Here is a 15,651-nt window from a genome sequence, read left to right on the forward strand (position 1 = left end):
AGAAGGGATGAGCCAGAAAGTTGGCTGGGCATGTGAGGTCGTGAGTGATGGATGAAACACGTTTGGGGCCTCCTTCAGGGCAGCAGACAGAATGGTGTCTGCAGCTGTGATGGAGTTTGTAGTTGCAGTGTAGGGAGGGGAGATGTGCAGGTACTCTAAAATACTGCCCTTTGGGAGGGTTTGTAGTACAACAGGAAAGTTGGAATAACAGCTGTCCGTCCTGCAGTGGTGTTGGGGGTGGGGCAGTGCTCACAGGCATGGACCCTGTGTTTATAACCCCTTAGGTTGAAGTCAGAGGTTTGAATGGCTAGCAGAGTAATACAATTATTTTTTATGATTAACTCTCAAAGGACTTTATAAAAACTACCTAACTAAGGCCATGTGCAATTATTGAAGTGTAGCCACCTGTGGGAAAGAAATGGTTGACAATGTAAGCTTTCTGGAATCTTCCAGTGCCACTAGGAATGGAAACTCGTAACACAAATAAACGCATCTTTTGAATGGGCGAGAGCGAATTCTTCATGGACATGGAGGTTGGCAAAAAAAACACCAAAAACCAACAACACAACAATCTACTGGTTAGGAGAGAGCCTGAGATTCCGGAGCTCATTATACTACAGTAAGGCATCAGAGGCTGTAATCGCACCCACCCCCCAGAGGGTCCCTCTTAAGTGGTGACCTAAAAACAAATTCGCCAGTTGGCTGGAGCCTGCATCCTGAAGTTGCAGCAGAAGTGAATAAGCTTGACTGACTTCAGTCCCTGAAGGATTCTATCTGTAAATGCAGAAGTGGAAGCAAAACCATTTTTTATTAGTCTTAAAATGACCCTCATTTTAATAACTAGCCACAGTGTCAGAAGCATGAACCGGGGTCATTCCTTAGCTGTGAAGACCTAAAGTATCATGCAGGCTTTCCTATTTGTTTGATATTTTTGATTTGGATTCGTGTAAAGTGCCCATATTCTTGAATAATAAGGAAGGCAAGTTCTTATCATTTTCTCTGCATACTACTTAAAGTATTCAGAGTGTCTCCTTATTTAAAAACAAACAGGCCTGCAGACTTGATGCGTAGCATTTAAATAATCATATTAAAATTCAGACCCAGCCCCCACATTTCCCTGAGTGCTGTCAGTTTTATGAGAAACTGGAAACTCATGCTAAACAACCAAGAGTGTTCAGTATGCGTCTGCTGCCTTCCACCAAGGGTTGAATGGGTGTGGGGGCCAGTTTGCCGTAGTGGGGACACTTACTTATTTTCCTGAATGGCTCTAATTTGGCAGTATTTTACCACTTGGTTTTAGCTTGTTGGAGCTCTTTGAACCATTACCTATTTGTTACGTCTGTAGCGCTTGATGAAACATTTGAAACCAGCAAAGGCGAATGTGATGCTTTGACATAGCATCAGCTTTCAAAGATGTATGCATGTAGATGCTTTTGAATTTGGAGGTAACTGGTCTGTTCCCATTCACAGGAAAAATACTAGGAAAGGACTTTTTAATGTACTCCTTTTTTCCTCTCTCCTCTCCCTTCTCATCATCACTAAATACTATTTACTAAGCACTCACCTGAACGTAGTGCTGTGCTGGGCAAAGGACAGGGCAGATGAAAAATGTCCTGTGATTACTCCCCCAGGGATGAGCAGTCTATAACTCAGTATATTGAAATGGACACTGCATGCAGTATGGAGATAATAATTTTCCAGATGACAAATCAACCCGAATCATCAACTTACTTTAACCCGACGTTCTTGTTTGAAAACAAACAAACAAAAACTACTTGCTCTTTGAATTGGGGATTCTGCTTTTGTCTCTTGAACCCAAGAGATCATTCTCCATGTTGAAATGTAAGTTGATTTGGGCATATGGGAATCGTTTGAAGGGTGATGATATAGTTAAGTTTATTACAGATGTGAAGAAAGGCTTTGGAGCAACTGCCAGCCAAAGGGCAGCACTGTGAGTTGTAGAAGCAGGTTTGCAGAAGCACCTGGCATGCAGAGTGGCAGAAATTTTGACAGCCGGATGGGGGGGCTGATGGCATTCATTGACTTTCCAGTGACGTCTGGGCTCATTTGATTCTGTGAATTCTGAATTGCACCATTTCAAATATTTATCCTCCATATTAAAAAAATGACTACAGATAACATATTACATATCTCTTAGGTACCTTGATACAATTCTTTTGTAACTATTTCACTGAAAACTCTGTTTTGAGACATAATTTATTTCTGACTTTGGAGGACTTTCTGCTATTCGAAATGAATGTTCTGTAAACGAAGTCACAGATTTTATTATCCAAATTTTCCCTAAAGAGGCATTCTCTCTCTTCCTCTGCTTTGCTGCAAAGATGAGCAGTGGCACTAAAATATTTGGGGGTACTTCTCTAAAATGAGGCAAAAGACAGCATAAGAAATCACAAAGTATTTATTGAGCTCGAAGGGAAAACATCACATGTGTTTTGCTGTCTTAGTCCCTCTTGCTACTTGTGTATCATTCTTAGGGTTAGAATGGAACTATTTTTAGTTTTCTCACTATTTAGCTCTTTGAGGCTGGTAATGTCAATTGAAGTTGTTGACTCAATTATAATCTGTAATTGCTCTTTGTATATTTTGTTTTGTTTTTTGATGATTTTGAAACCAAGAGACACACCAATGTATTTACACTTGAATTTGTGCTTGCAAGAATGTTTTGCTGTGTGGCGCAGCTTATTTTGCTATTGCCGTCTAACAAATAATGGGATAACTGTGTGTTTTGACCAGTTTATAAGTAAAGGTCAATTTCGTGCCTATGGTAATTAGCTTAGCTTATTCTAGACTTTTGGCTAATTCTGGTAATTTCCTGTGAAAGAGTATATTTAGCAGAAAAGGAATTCATTCTCAAGCACGGTGGTTTTTCCCCTCTGCATTGGAGACTGTTTAATTTCAAAAGTGATTTATCTCTCTCTTGTAAGCAAAAAAAATAAAAAAGGCTGTGAAAAAAATGTCAAAGTTAACCTTAAGGGTGGCAACTTATTTGAAAGGGGTTGGCAAAAGGGCTCCATATTGGAGGAGAGATGCTCCAGTCATCGGGAACTGACAGATTTTAGGGAAGACTCATTTTTTGATGCTTCTGAAATAAAATCTGCAATAAAGCCCCCCTTTTGCAGCTTCAAGGGAGAAGGTGTTTCTGTTTGGGGGAACAGGATTAAAGATGACTTAAAAAGAACCTGTCTTTCAACCCCATACTTACACTCTTGATTTTTCTTTTTCAGACCCCAACTGTAAACTTGAAGACAAGACTGAAGATGGAGAAGCAATAGATTGTAAGAAGAGGCCGGAAGACGGGGAGGAGCTGGAGGACGAAGCTGTGCACAGCTGTGACAGCTGCCTCCAGGTGTTCGAGTCACTGAGCGATATCACAGAACACAAGATTAATCAATGTCAGCTGACAGGTAAACAATGCTTATCGCTTCTTGTCTCCTCACACTGTTCTATTTCTGATCTTTTTTTCAGTTTGTTCCTTTCCCTTTTGTTGTCTTCCAGCTGTTTCATTCTTACACTTGAGTACCTAGGTAAGTCTGGAAGTGCTTTAGAAAGACTTCTAAGATAATAGTTTATGGCAAATTCAGTGTCACGGTCCTCCTTAGATTTTGAAGGGTACCTAGATTTTGATAGCTAATGGATATGTTTTCATTTCCTTTTTAAAAAGCTACCGTGATGTCGTCTTTGAAACTATGTAGATGGAGAACCTAACATGGGGTGGCTAAGATAAAGTTTAAAAACGCCTTCTGAATATGTTTTCCCAGAAGTTTAGCATGTGTGAATTTCATTTAGTTTAAACATCTTCTTAAGAATCGGTCACTCTTTATTGAGTTTAGTGCCTTTTTTGCCCTGTAAAGCCTGATGCTTACTCATGAATATCACAGTGTTCCATGCATGTGTTAACTTTTCTATCTCCCTCATTAGACGGGAAGCTCATGGGTGGCAGGAACTCTGTCTTGTTCACCATTGTATTCTCTAAGCCTTGAACAGTGCCTTGCCCACAGAAGGTGCTCACTTAAGTCATGGAAACTATTCTCTATGTTTCATGGTAAAAATCAGATTTAAAATGACAGGAAACAGGATGTGTTCAAGTTAATGTTTGGATAAAAGTAAAACTCGGTTACCAAAGTTATACTCTCTTTAAAAATATATCCTGCAGGAACATACATTATAAGGTTGGAGGGACATTTTATATAGACTCTTTTTATATTCGTGTCATTTTTCTGTTATTATTTGATACTGACATTGCCCCGGTGTGTGTCTGTGTGTTTGTAGATCTCTTTCTTTTATTTTCCTAGCACAAATCTTTCTTCAACTACCCATGTGTAGGAAATGTATTTATTAGACAAGTGATTCTCCAACTGTTTTCCACAGAATGTTGATAATTTTGCAAGATTGTAATAGGTGTTCCATTTTAACCAGGTTTCCTGAACAGATTATTATGGAAATATTGGATTAAATCCAATTAAATAGCCTTCTTTATTGAAGTGCACTGTTGCTTTTCAAAAAGGGATTGCCGTGAGCATGTTTATTAGACTCTTCTTTCTTTCAGAAAACCTGTTATCATCTTTTTTGGTATGTAAGTTTGAAAATCTATGACACTTATATAAACATTGACTGTGTACATATTTTTTAGGGTTTTGATAACTTTTCTTTTGATATAATTCCAAACTTATAGAAACATCGCAAAGATATTATATGTGACTCTCACTTACCACTTACCTGATTCACACATTGTATTTTACCCTCTTTGCTCTGTCATTGTCTCAATTTTTTTCTTAGTCATTTGAGAGAAGGTTGGAGACTTCACACCCTTCTAAATATATCCTGTGTACTTCCTAAGAATAAATGCATTCTCTTACCTGACTACAGCACGCTGAATCAAAATGAGGGAAGCTCACATTTAACACAGAATCCTGTTGTCTAATCCACAACCAATATTTAAATTTCAACAGTTGTCCCAATAATGTCATTTAGAGGTTTTTGTTTGTTGTTTGCTTTTTCTCCTCTGGGATTCAGGATCATGCATGACTTTTAACTGTCATGTCTCTCTTTTCTCCTTTCACCTGAAATGATCTCATTTTTTGAGAGTAACTCCCAGCATTTTATAAAATACCTATTTATAATTGGGTTTGTTTGATGTTTCCTTATGGTTATATTCAGCTTCTGTACTTCCATGGGGCTTCCCTGGTTGCTCAGACAGTAAAGAATCTGCCTGCAATGCAGGAGACCCAGGTTCGATCCCTGGAGAAGGGGATGACTATTCACTCCAATATTCTTGCTTGGAAAGTTCCTGGACCGAGGAGCCTGGTGGGATACAGTCCATGGGGTTGCAGAGTCAGCCAGGACAGAGCAACTAAGAGTTGAACATACTTCGATGGCAGGAATACCACCAAAGTGATGTTGGGCCCTTCTCAGTTCATCAGGTCAGGAAGTATCTGATGTTGATTTTTAGCAGTGTTGATGGGGTTAACACTGAATACTTGTTTTAAGTGGTGGGCGCCAATTTTCTCCAGTGTTCAAAAGTTGTTTTCCCTTGGTAAGTAAGTAATTTGTGGGAAGATACTTTGGGGCTTCCCTGGTAGCTAAGCTGGTAAGGAATTCACCTGCAATGCAGGAGACCCTGGTTCAATTCCTGGGTCAGGAAGATCTCCTGGAGAAGAGATGGCTACCCACTCCAGTACTCTGGCCTGGAGAATGCCATGGACAGAGAAGCCTGGCAGGCTACAGTCCATGGGGTTGCAAAGAGACAGACATGACTGAGCAACTTTCACTTTGATGCTATGTAAATATTTTCATTCTCATGAAATATCCACTTTAGCTTTATAATTTTTGTACTTATTAGTTGGCCTTCGACTACAGTTTCTTATTCATTCGTTGATTTTTGTGTTCATACCACCGTGGGTATTTGGAGTTTTATTTTATTTCATGGGTCATAATTCATTACTGTCATTGCTTGCTCAGCTTCACTGAGTTTTGGCCAGTAGTAGTCCCTTCGATCTGGATCCTACGTCAGCTTAATATGTCTCTGTCTTTATTTGAGGATAGATTCAGTTTCTCCTTCAAACAGGTGCTCCAGGCTCCTCATGTTCTAGTCCTAATCAATCTTCTGTCCAAGGAGCCCTGGTTCCTTTAAGAGGACTGAGGTACTTAGAAATCGAGATATGAGCACTGTGTGTGCTCATTAATAAAGATTTATCATTTATAAACCATCTCAGCAGATAGAATGAGGAAATATATATGTGTATTTAGTGTAATGGGCTTCCCAAGTGGTGCTAATGTTAAAGAACCCGCTTGCCAAAGCAGGAGACAATAAGAGATGAGGTTTCAATCCCTGGGTCGGGAAGATCCCCTGGAGGAAGGCATGACCAGTCACTCCAATATTGTTCCTTGGAGAATCCCATAAATAAGAGGAGCCTGGTGGGCTACAGTCCATAGGGTTGGAAAGAGTCACACAGGACTGAAGTCACTGAGCACTTAGTATAATACCTGTATAATATAGCTTATAAAATGTACATATATACAAATATATACACATTTTTGTATTTTTCTCTCTCTAGCAAGAACCACATGTTTCTACTGATACCCGTCATTTCAATCTAGCACTTGTGGAACATCCCAATCTTTTTTCTCTCCATGTTACTGACTTTTTAAGTAGTGAGTCACCTAGCTTCCATTATCCTCAATATATGTACTCAATTGCTGAGTCTAGAACACACAGCAAGTAGTTTAAAAATTGCTTACTCATATCATTAGGATAAGCAGGCCAACTGCCTAGAGTTTAATAGTTGTTTATAGTTATTAATGCTATTAATTTATAATGTAAAATTTATATAGAGTGAAATTTATAAGTCCTCAGGGTACCATTTGATGAATTTTGATAAAATACACATACCCATGTGACCCATATCCCTCTTAAGATAATTTCCTAGAAATTTCTCTTTTCTTGACTCTTTTCCAGTCAGCAATGCTCCAGCAAAAGTAACTAGCTTTCAAGTTTTTAACTGCAGGTTTGTTTTGCCTCTTCTAGAACTTCTAATAAGTACACACAGTGTGTACTCTTATTTTGTGTCTGGTTTCTTTTGTTCAGCATACTATCTGCAAGATTCATTCTTGTATGTATAAGAAGTCTGTTCTTTTTCATTGCTGTGTAGTATTCCAGCATATTAACGTATCATTTGTTTTCCGTTCTCCTATTGCTAGACGTTTTGGTTATTCTAGTTTTTGGTTATCATAAATAAAGTTGTTATGAACCTTCCTAAACAGGTCTTTTTTGTGGACGTATGTTTTATTTCTGTTGAGTTAAGCAGGAGTAGAATTGCTGGATCATAGGGTAGGGTATATTTAACTATGTGAAAAACTTATAAATCTTTATCACAAGTGGTTGCACCATTTTACACTTTTCAGCGGCATTGTCTGAGAGTTCAAGTTGTGTGTCCTTGATAACATTTGTTTTGCTTGCCTTTTCAAGTTAAGCATTCTATTGGGTGTGTATAGGTATTCTTTGTGGATTTATTTGCATTTTCTAACTCATGTACACTTAATTGACTTCATTTAGTGCATTTTCTCCTCAGAATGCATAATTTTTGGAAAATCCCATTAAGTACACAGTTAATATGATTCTATTTTCAGTGGAATAGCTTTAAAGGGAAGCTCCACTTATATGGAATCAACACTAACATTAGGGTGAAGATATGGGAACGCAACTGATATGGCCAATTTAAACTATGCCAGCAAGAAATCTCACCTTAGGTGAGAATAGTGTCTCTCTCATGTGAAAGATTAAATTTAGAATTCAATATTAAAAAAGAAAAGCTTTCAAATTCTATTTAGTGTTTACCTTTTATTGAGTTCCTACCATGGAATTATCTTTATGTCCAGCTCTATAAAATAGAATGGAAGCAAAAAAATTATTCCTTAGTAACTTTATATATTGTATGCAGTAATATATTTCTTTATATATTATACAACTTTAATATCAGTGCAGAAAATGCTGATTTTTTTCAGCACATGGTATGGTGAACGTAACATCTATGGGTTAAAAATTCTTATTCTTCATCTCAAATCCTAATAAAATATTTGGTTTGTTTTAATCTTAAGCTTTCTAAAATCTTAGAATCCTAGTCTATGCTCACATCATTTTATCCCACAACATTTTAAACAAAGGAAGGAAAATAGAAGCGTATGTGTGATTTAATGAAATATTTCAGAAGAGGTAAAGCTGATGGGCCTTGGCACTATTTATTGATGTTCAAGGTGATTTCTTAGGGAGGTGGTAGATGGATGAGGAAAAAGCAGAAATGGAAGATCAGGGAGAGAACAAAAAGGTGAGGAGCAATATTAGGAATGATTTACATTTGTTTAAAGTGTTAGAGTTCAGACTTGAATTGACTAAGGGTACCCTTCAGTCTGTGCTACTCAAGTTGGAACTTGAACACTTTCAGTTCAGTTCAGTTGGGGTCGCAAAGAGGCAGACACGACTGAGTGACTGAACCGAACTGAACTGAAAGTGTTCGAGTTCAAACTTGAGTTGACTAAGGGGACCCTTCAGTCTGGACTTCCCAAGTGACACTACTAGTAAAGAATCCGCCTGCCAGTGCAGGAGACATAAAAGATGCGGGTTTGATCCCTGGGTTGGGAAGATTCCCTGGAGGGGGCGTGGCTCCCTACTCCAGTCTTCTCACCTGGAGAATTCCGTGGACAGAGGGGCCTGGCAGGCTACAGTCCATGGGGTTGCAAAGAGTCAGACACGACTGAAGGAACTGAGCACGCACGCATGCACGCACACCCTTCAGTCTAATCTGGAAGAGATTAAAGACACTGGCAGCATTTCATTTAAAAAAGTAATATGGTGCTTTTACCTTCTTCCTTGATGAAAACCTTTTACTCTTAAGTTAGAAGGTCCTCAGTTCAGTTCAGTTCAGTCGCTCAGTCGTGTCCGACTTTCCGCGACCCCATGAATCACAGCACGCCAGGCCTCCCTGTCCATCACCAACTCCTGGAGTTCACTCAAACTCATGTCCACAGAGTCGGTGATGCCATCCAGCCATCTCATTCTCCGTCGTCCCCTTCTCCTCCCGCCCCCAACCTTTCCCAGCATCAGAGTCTTTTCCAGTGAGTCAACTCGTCTCATGAGGTGGCCAAAGTATTGGAGTTTTAGCTTTAACATCAGTCCCTCCAATGAACATCCAGGATTGATCTTCTTTAGAATGGACTGGTTGGATCTCCTTGCAGTATAAGGGACTCTCAAGAGTCTTCTCCAACACCACAGTTCAAAAGCATCGATTCTTCTGCGATCAGCTTTCTTCACAGTCCAACTCTCACATCCATACATGACCACGGGAAAAACCATTGCCTTGACTAGACGGACCTTGGTCGGCAAAGTAATGTCTCTGCTTTTTAATATACTATCAAGGTTGGTCATAACTTTCCTTCCAAGGAGCAAGCGTCTTTTAATTTCATGGCTGCAATCAGCATCTGCAGTGATTTTGGAGCCCAAAAAAACAAAGTCTGACACTGTTTCCACTGTTTTTCCATCTATTTCCCATGAAGTGATGGGACCAGATGCCATGATCTTTGTTTTCTGAATGTTGAGCTTCAAGCCAACCTTTTCACTCTCCTCTTTCACTTACTCTTCCTAATTTAATTTCCTGCTGCTTGAGTTAACTCTTGGTGCTTCTTCTTTTTTCTAGAGGACAAAATGTTATCTAGTATTTGGGGTTTTTTTCCCCTTTAATTTTACTCTTTTCTGTTTCACTTTTTTTTTCTTTTAATTTCACGTGGTCTCATTTGTATCTTTGTTAATTTTCCTTTGCTTCCTATCCTTATTTCAAGACTCTTCATTTCCTTGTCTTTATACACCCCCTCTTTTTTTCTCTCTGGCTGTGTTATAGTCTCTTGTTTTCTCGGCTTCCTTCTTTACTCCTTCTGGCTTCCCTTCTGTTAATCTTGAAGTCTTACGTGTGTGGTCACATCCATTTAGATCAGAGCCTGAAAACTTTTTGGTGAACAGTTTGTATGAAGGAAAGGACACCTGGGAGTGTATAGGAGAGTTAGCTGTTGAGCAGTATTGGGAGAGAAAAGTCTTAAAACCTACTGATTTGCACAATAACAGAAAGCAGAGGTGTTCTGTGGTCTGACACCTAAGGGAGTTAGTCAGGGTAGTTTCACCCTGAACTGGGAGAAACCCTGCCATGAGATTCCCATCCTGAACTGAGTGCTTGTGGTAACTTGAGATCAGTTCTTTGGTGACTCTCCTCCCCAAGGGGGAGCCTGCCAAGGTGAAAACTGACTCACTCCAAACTGAAAGTTTTGAAATCCTGGTACGGTCTTGCCAAGTGAGCCTGGACTAGACCTGGCCTTGGGAGACGAAGGTCAGATATGGACCAGGATGATCCATTTTAGACTCAGGTTTGAAAGTCAGCTCAGGGATCAGTTATGCCCCAGGTCAGTTCGTGAGTAGGCACCAGTGGCCTGGACTGAACTCACAGACAGTAGACCAGCAAGGGCGCAGAGATCTCGGGGGTCTCACACACACAGTTCATGCGGTTCATCACTGAGGGGGGTTCTGGAAGGTGAATGCTGTTCTGGACAAGCGTCTGACCCAGGAAGCAGCAGAGCAGTCCCTTAGGATAATGAGGGACAGGATGGCCTTCTTTTTTGTCTCCCAAGGCAATTGCCCTCTAGTCTGCAATCCAAGATGTACAAATAAATCTTATCTCATCCCTGTTTGAAGGTATAGGGGGAAAGGTGAAAAAATTAAACTCTGCTCTTCAGCTGTAGCAGTAGTTGGAAACCACCTGTCTCGCCCCAGCCATGCTGAGTTTTTCCTGGAGGCTGGGAAGGGAGGGGAATCAAAACTAATGCTGTTGGAACTCTCTGATGCAGAAGACAGATTATCAAAATATATATTTAAAGAAGGAAAAACACAGAGAACCTCTCATTTTCCTAATCCACAAACCCTATCATTTCTTGCCAATTCCCTCAGGGGGTAGAGAGGGCTGGAAGCCAGAGGGGTCTCATCACACTTCTCAACAAAGATTTAATAGCAGGGTGTTGGGGGGTGGGGGAAGGCTGAGATTACGGAGACTTTATTATGCTTACAAAACTGAGTAAGAACCAGCATTGTAAATCATCAGAACTAAGCTACACTTAACAGGATAAATGTGTAAAGTGCATTTGGTAATACTGTACACTTGTTGTTCTGAGTCATTTTTCTCTTCTCTCCTGCTAATTTGCAAACTTGAGTTGTCTGTGAAGTGTTCTTTCACATCATTAATGTGAATTGCCTGGGTGCAAATGCAGAAAAGCTAAACAGCGCTGTGTTAGTTCTTAACCCTCTGGCCCACCATACTATTGGTGAGAGGGGTAGGTAGAGGTTTGTGCGACTGCAAGGCTGTTGTAGTTTCGGAGAACGTATTTGTGGATTACATTTATTAACCCTAACCAGATTTGTGAGTCCTTTACCAATATTGGTATTGTACAGGTTCACAGTTTTGAGGAAAAGTAACTGAAGCAATGATTGGACACCATGTCAGTATAAAATAGCATGTTCACTTAATTTGATTTTAAGAGTTATGAGACTTCTTGGAAGCTTCACATAGATTTTGTGAACTGAAGACTTTTAGACATCTGGGTTGTTTTTTTTTAACTAAAGAATTTCAAGAAAAAGTGAAAGTGATTGAACATGTGTTATATAGTTGTGGGAAATTAAATACTGGTTGGTTTCACTTGACAATCAAGTACTCTTAACAGCAAGTTTGGTTTGCACTGGGAATAAGGAAAAGGAACTTTTTATGGAATGAAGCATAGTTTTCACAGAAGCATATTGAAACTGCTTTTAGAACTGCTTTGTTTTGCTGTTTTCCTTTTCAAATCATTAGTTGAAATAAGTTGCATGAAATAAATGTGATATTTTAACACTTTAGCTTATATTAATTAGGCTTAAGGCATTATACCTTTGGTTTGAATATTTCTACATATTTCTTTATTAATTCATTATTTGTCCTTTGTTATTGTTCATTGTATATTAATTAATTATCTGTTTATACATTAATTAGGCTTAAGGGATTATATAATTTTATTTTCCTATTATCCTCTGTTTGATCAATTTCGTTTCCTACCCAAAATATTTTCTTAGTGTTTTTTAGCCTACTTCATTCTTCAGATCCTCCTAAGTCCCCCAAATGCAATTCATGGCCTCTACAGATTGGCTTTCCCTGGTGCCTCAGATGGTAAAGAATCTGCCTGCAATGCAGAAGACATGGGTTTGATTCCTGGGTTGGGAATTCTCCAGTATTCTTGCCTGGAGACTCCCATGGACAGAGGAGTCTGGCAGGCTACAGTCCATGAGGTGGCAGAGAGTCGGACATGACTCAGCAATTAACACTTTTCACATTCCCCAGTCCATTCTCCACATGCTTCTTATTTTCAGACCAGTAGTTTCTAATATTTTTGATTAAACATACATAGGATACATCTTCAAAATATGTATTTATCAATATATTACATAGATACATGTATGATACAACAGTCAAAAAAATAGAAATTGAAAAATGAGGTGAAGATGAAATAGATTTTAAAAATAAATGTATGTTGTTTTGAAGTTCTGATATAGATTCATTTATTTTCACAATTTATTTTAATGGTTGTGAGAGCTAATAGAGCTATCTCAGAAAACCACAAAGAGAAAACATATGTTATTACATTTCTCGCTGAGGTTCATAATTATCAATGGTGTCTGTCAGCCCATATTTCAGATAGCTTTCCTGATCATCTCAATTTTGTTTTGCCAAATTTTGGTCACATCTGATTAAATTGTTTCTATTAATATCTTCTCCCTCTTCATTCAGCGGCTGACAAACAGCTTTTACTGGGAGTGGAAAGGCTAGACTCGCCATTTTCTTGTTGATTACTTGTGCTCACCTATTAACATCCTGCAGTTGCCTTGCAGAAAACTTTAAAAATCACTTGTCAAAATTTGAGGATTCTGTGTGAATTAGATGAGTTAACATTTAAACAGGGCTTCCCTGGTGGCTCAGAGGTTAAAGCATCTGCCTCCAATGTGGGAGACCCGGGTTCGATCCCTGGGTCGGGAAGATCCCCTGGAGAAGGAAACGGTAACCCACTCCAGTATTCTTGCCTGGAGAATCCCATGGACGGAGAAGCCTGCTAGGCTACAGTCCACGGGGTCGCAAAGAGTCAGACACGACTGAGCGACTGAAGGGAATGAATGAATGGAACATTAAACAAGGTGATCAGCGAGCCTGTTTCACTGGGCACAGGACATTGCGCTGTTTTGAGATCTGGGAACGGAGTGGAAGAGCAAGGGCACCCAGGATGACAGGAGTACTGTTTGTCTTCCTACTCTCAGGATGTTCCTGGGTGGCTATTTATGGCTGACATCTCTTCTGATTGTTGCTAAATATTCAGGCTATCTTTTCTATCCTAGGATGTATACCCTGTATTTGAGAGACCACTGTTCTTGACTGCCATTGACCTCATCATATGAAAAACAACTCACCAAGTCTCTGCTCCTCTCAGTTTCAGAGAAAGTGGTGTGGCTGAGTATGTCAGTTTCTTGGTCTAGCAGGACCATGACCTAAGTTCCTCTACGTATTTATCAGAAAGAAAACAATTGTCCACAAATGGTTCCAACCTCGAACTTTAGTTGAGTGAGCTTCTTTTTCTGGTTTTGGAGGAGTCAGTTGCTATAAAAGCTTTGTTATTTCCATATTGGTTGGGCTGCAGCAAAACTTTGATACTAGTATGTCATCTATTATCCTTTTCTTGATATATCTGTGAAGTTCTCTACCAAAACATGGATGTAAAAAAATCATTTTCAGATCCATTATTGTCTCGATGCTTTTGAATACTTTGGGGCATTGTAATTGAGGTTTATGAAAGGCCTGTACGGATGAAGTAGATTTTTCCACTGTGAGTGATGAGTTATTATATGTATTAAAATTAAATAGCTGGAATGTTGGATGGATAGTATAAGAAATATTTCTCCATATTTTTGATGTGCATTTTAAAATTAGGTGCTTTCCTTGTCAGCCTGGCTTAATAATTTGTGAACCCCAGAAAGCTACTGATTATCAATGGAAAGTTCCTAAAGGATGAAATCTCCTAGAAATGGAAAATAAATGGGTGAATTCACTGTATTTTTTTCAAGTAAGACCTAAGTGGAGAGTATTCTGTATTAGCTGTAACTGTATTTGCAAATTACCTGCTCCTTGATTAATCTGAGGTTTTTGAAATTAGCATTTTGAAATGAGTAGAACTCAAGAAGTGAATTAGCATTATTTGTCTGTGTAGTAAAAATGTTACCTTTGGATGTCTTGTGGAACCATAACTGTTTTAGAGAAATGGTCTGGCCTTAGTTGTGCTATTGATAATGAACATATTATCATCCAATTCTGTGGTTTCAGGATTTATTTGCCAAAAAATTGTAAATAAAATGTCAAGAACACAAGCCATGGGAGAATATCTTCAAGAATTTCCACCGTGTCCTTGATGGTCATTGATGGTAATTAAAGCTGTCAGTTTGTCCCTGTGGAGAAGTGTAAAGATTATAAATGAAGGGCTGTATTTGGGATGTGGAAACAGTGGGGCCTCTTTTGTGGGGAAGATGAATTAAAAGAGACCAACTATTTGCTCGGCCCCTGTGCAGCCATTCAGTTTGCCTTGTAAGCAGGGCCGTGTTTAGCTATTCGGATACAGTCGTGTGCGCACAAGAGCTCTGCCACATGTAGCCTGTTCTCTAACGTGAAATTCAACATGATAAAACCTGGAGGTTGAATTTTTACAGTTTTGTATGACTGCAATTTTTTTTAACATTACTGTACTTAAGATGCTTGTGACCAATATCTACTTCCTTTATAAGATAGTGAATTGATAAGAAAAGTAGACTCTTTCCCCATCCTTTCTCTTTGTGTGAAGTCTATGTCTGGGTCTCTTGTCTTTGGGGAATGGCAGGGATGTCAGAGAGATCTGTGACCTCTTAATAGGGCCTTGGGAGGGTAAGGCAGGAATCATGGTACACTGTGCCTCAGGGCTTAGTTCCTTTAAACTTCAAGGAATTGGCTGGAACTCCTCACTCCTCCTTTCTTTCAGCTTTACCTTCAGGGGAAATTGATCGATTAGAGGTGATTATTCCACAAACTCTGAATGCTTTTCCCCTCTTTGTTCCAACTGGAGCTCCTCGAAGTTTAAAAGGATTGTGTCTCCAGGGTGAATTGTAGAATGAATTTAAGTAGATTATTGGGTAGAACTCTTTGAACACACATTAAAAGTGCTAAAACATATATTTGGAACAGAAGGAAAATATGTGGAGCAAAAGGATAAGGTAACATTTGTTTCAAAATAATTATAATGTAATTATATGGGATATTTTTGAGCAAATGATTAGCTGTTAGAATGTAGAATCATAGTAGTGCCTCAAGCCAAGAAAATAATAGAGTCAACAAATGGACAGTTGTTCAAAATCTGGATGGTAAGACCCTAAGAGGACTAAAGACAACCATGAGTGACTAGGTTTATATATGTCCTCTGTTAACCACAGCAAGCTTCTACTAACTGATGACTTTTAGTTTTTTCGATTAACTAATAACTTCTTTAACAACAAAAAAAAAATGA

The 15,651-nt window shown here is 39.1% G+C and overlaps 1 protein-coding gene across 4 annotated transcripts in view; it reads left to right on the top strand.

The window, feature by feature from the left end:
- The window catches only part of ZNF521 (zinc finger protein 521), a 317,351-nt gene that overhangs the window by 28,143 nt on the left and 273,557 nt on the right, over positions 1-15,651 (top strand). For all 4 annotated transcript variants that reach the window (XM_055417071.2, XM_055417067.2, XM_055417068.2 and 1 more), the window contains one exon: positions 3,246-3,425. Coding sequence is in view for 3 of the 4 variants with exons in the window: in XM_055417067.2 (XP_055273042.2) it covers positions 3,246-3,425 (180 nt within the window). In the remaining variant the exon portion in view is untranslated. The remainder of the gene's footprint in view (positions 1-3,245; positions 3,426-15,651) is intronic.

Source organism: Moschus berezovskii, chromosome 28 (genome assembly GCF_049115385.1).
Source record: "Moschus berezovskii isolate FMDL1 chromosome 28, NW_MosBer_1.0, whole genome shotgun sequence".
Taxonomy (NCBI): Eukaryota; Metazoa; Chordata; class Mammalia; order Artiodactyla; family Moschidae; genus Moschus; species Moschus berezovskii.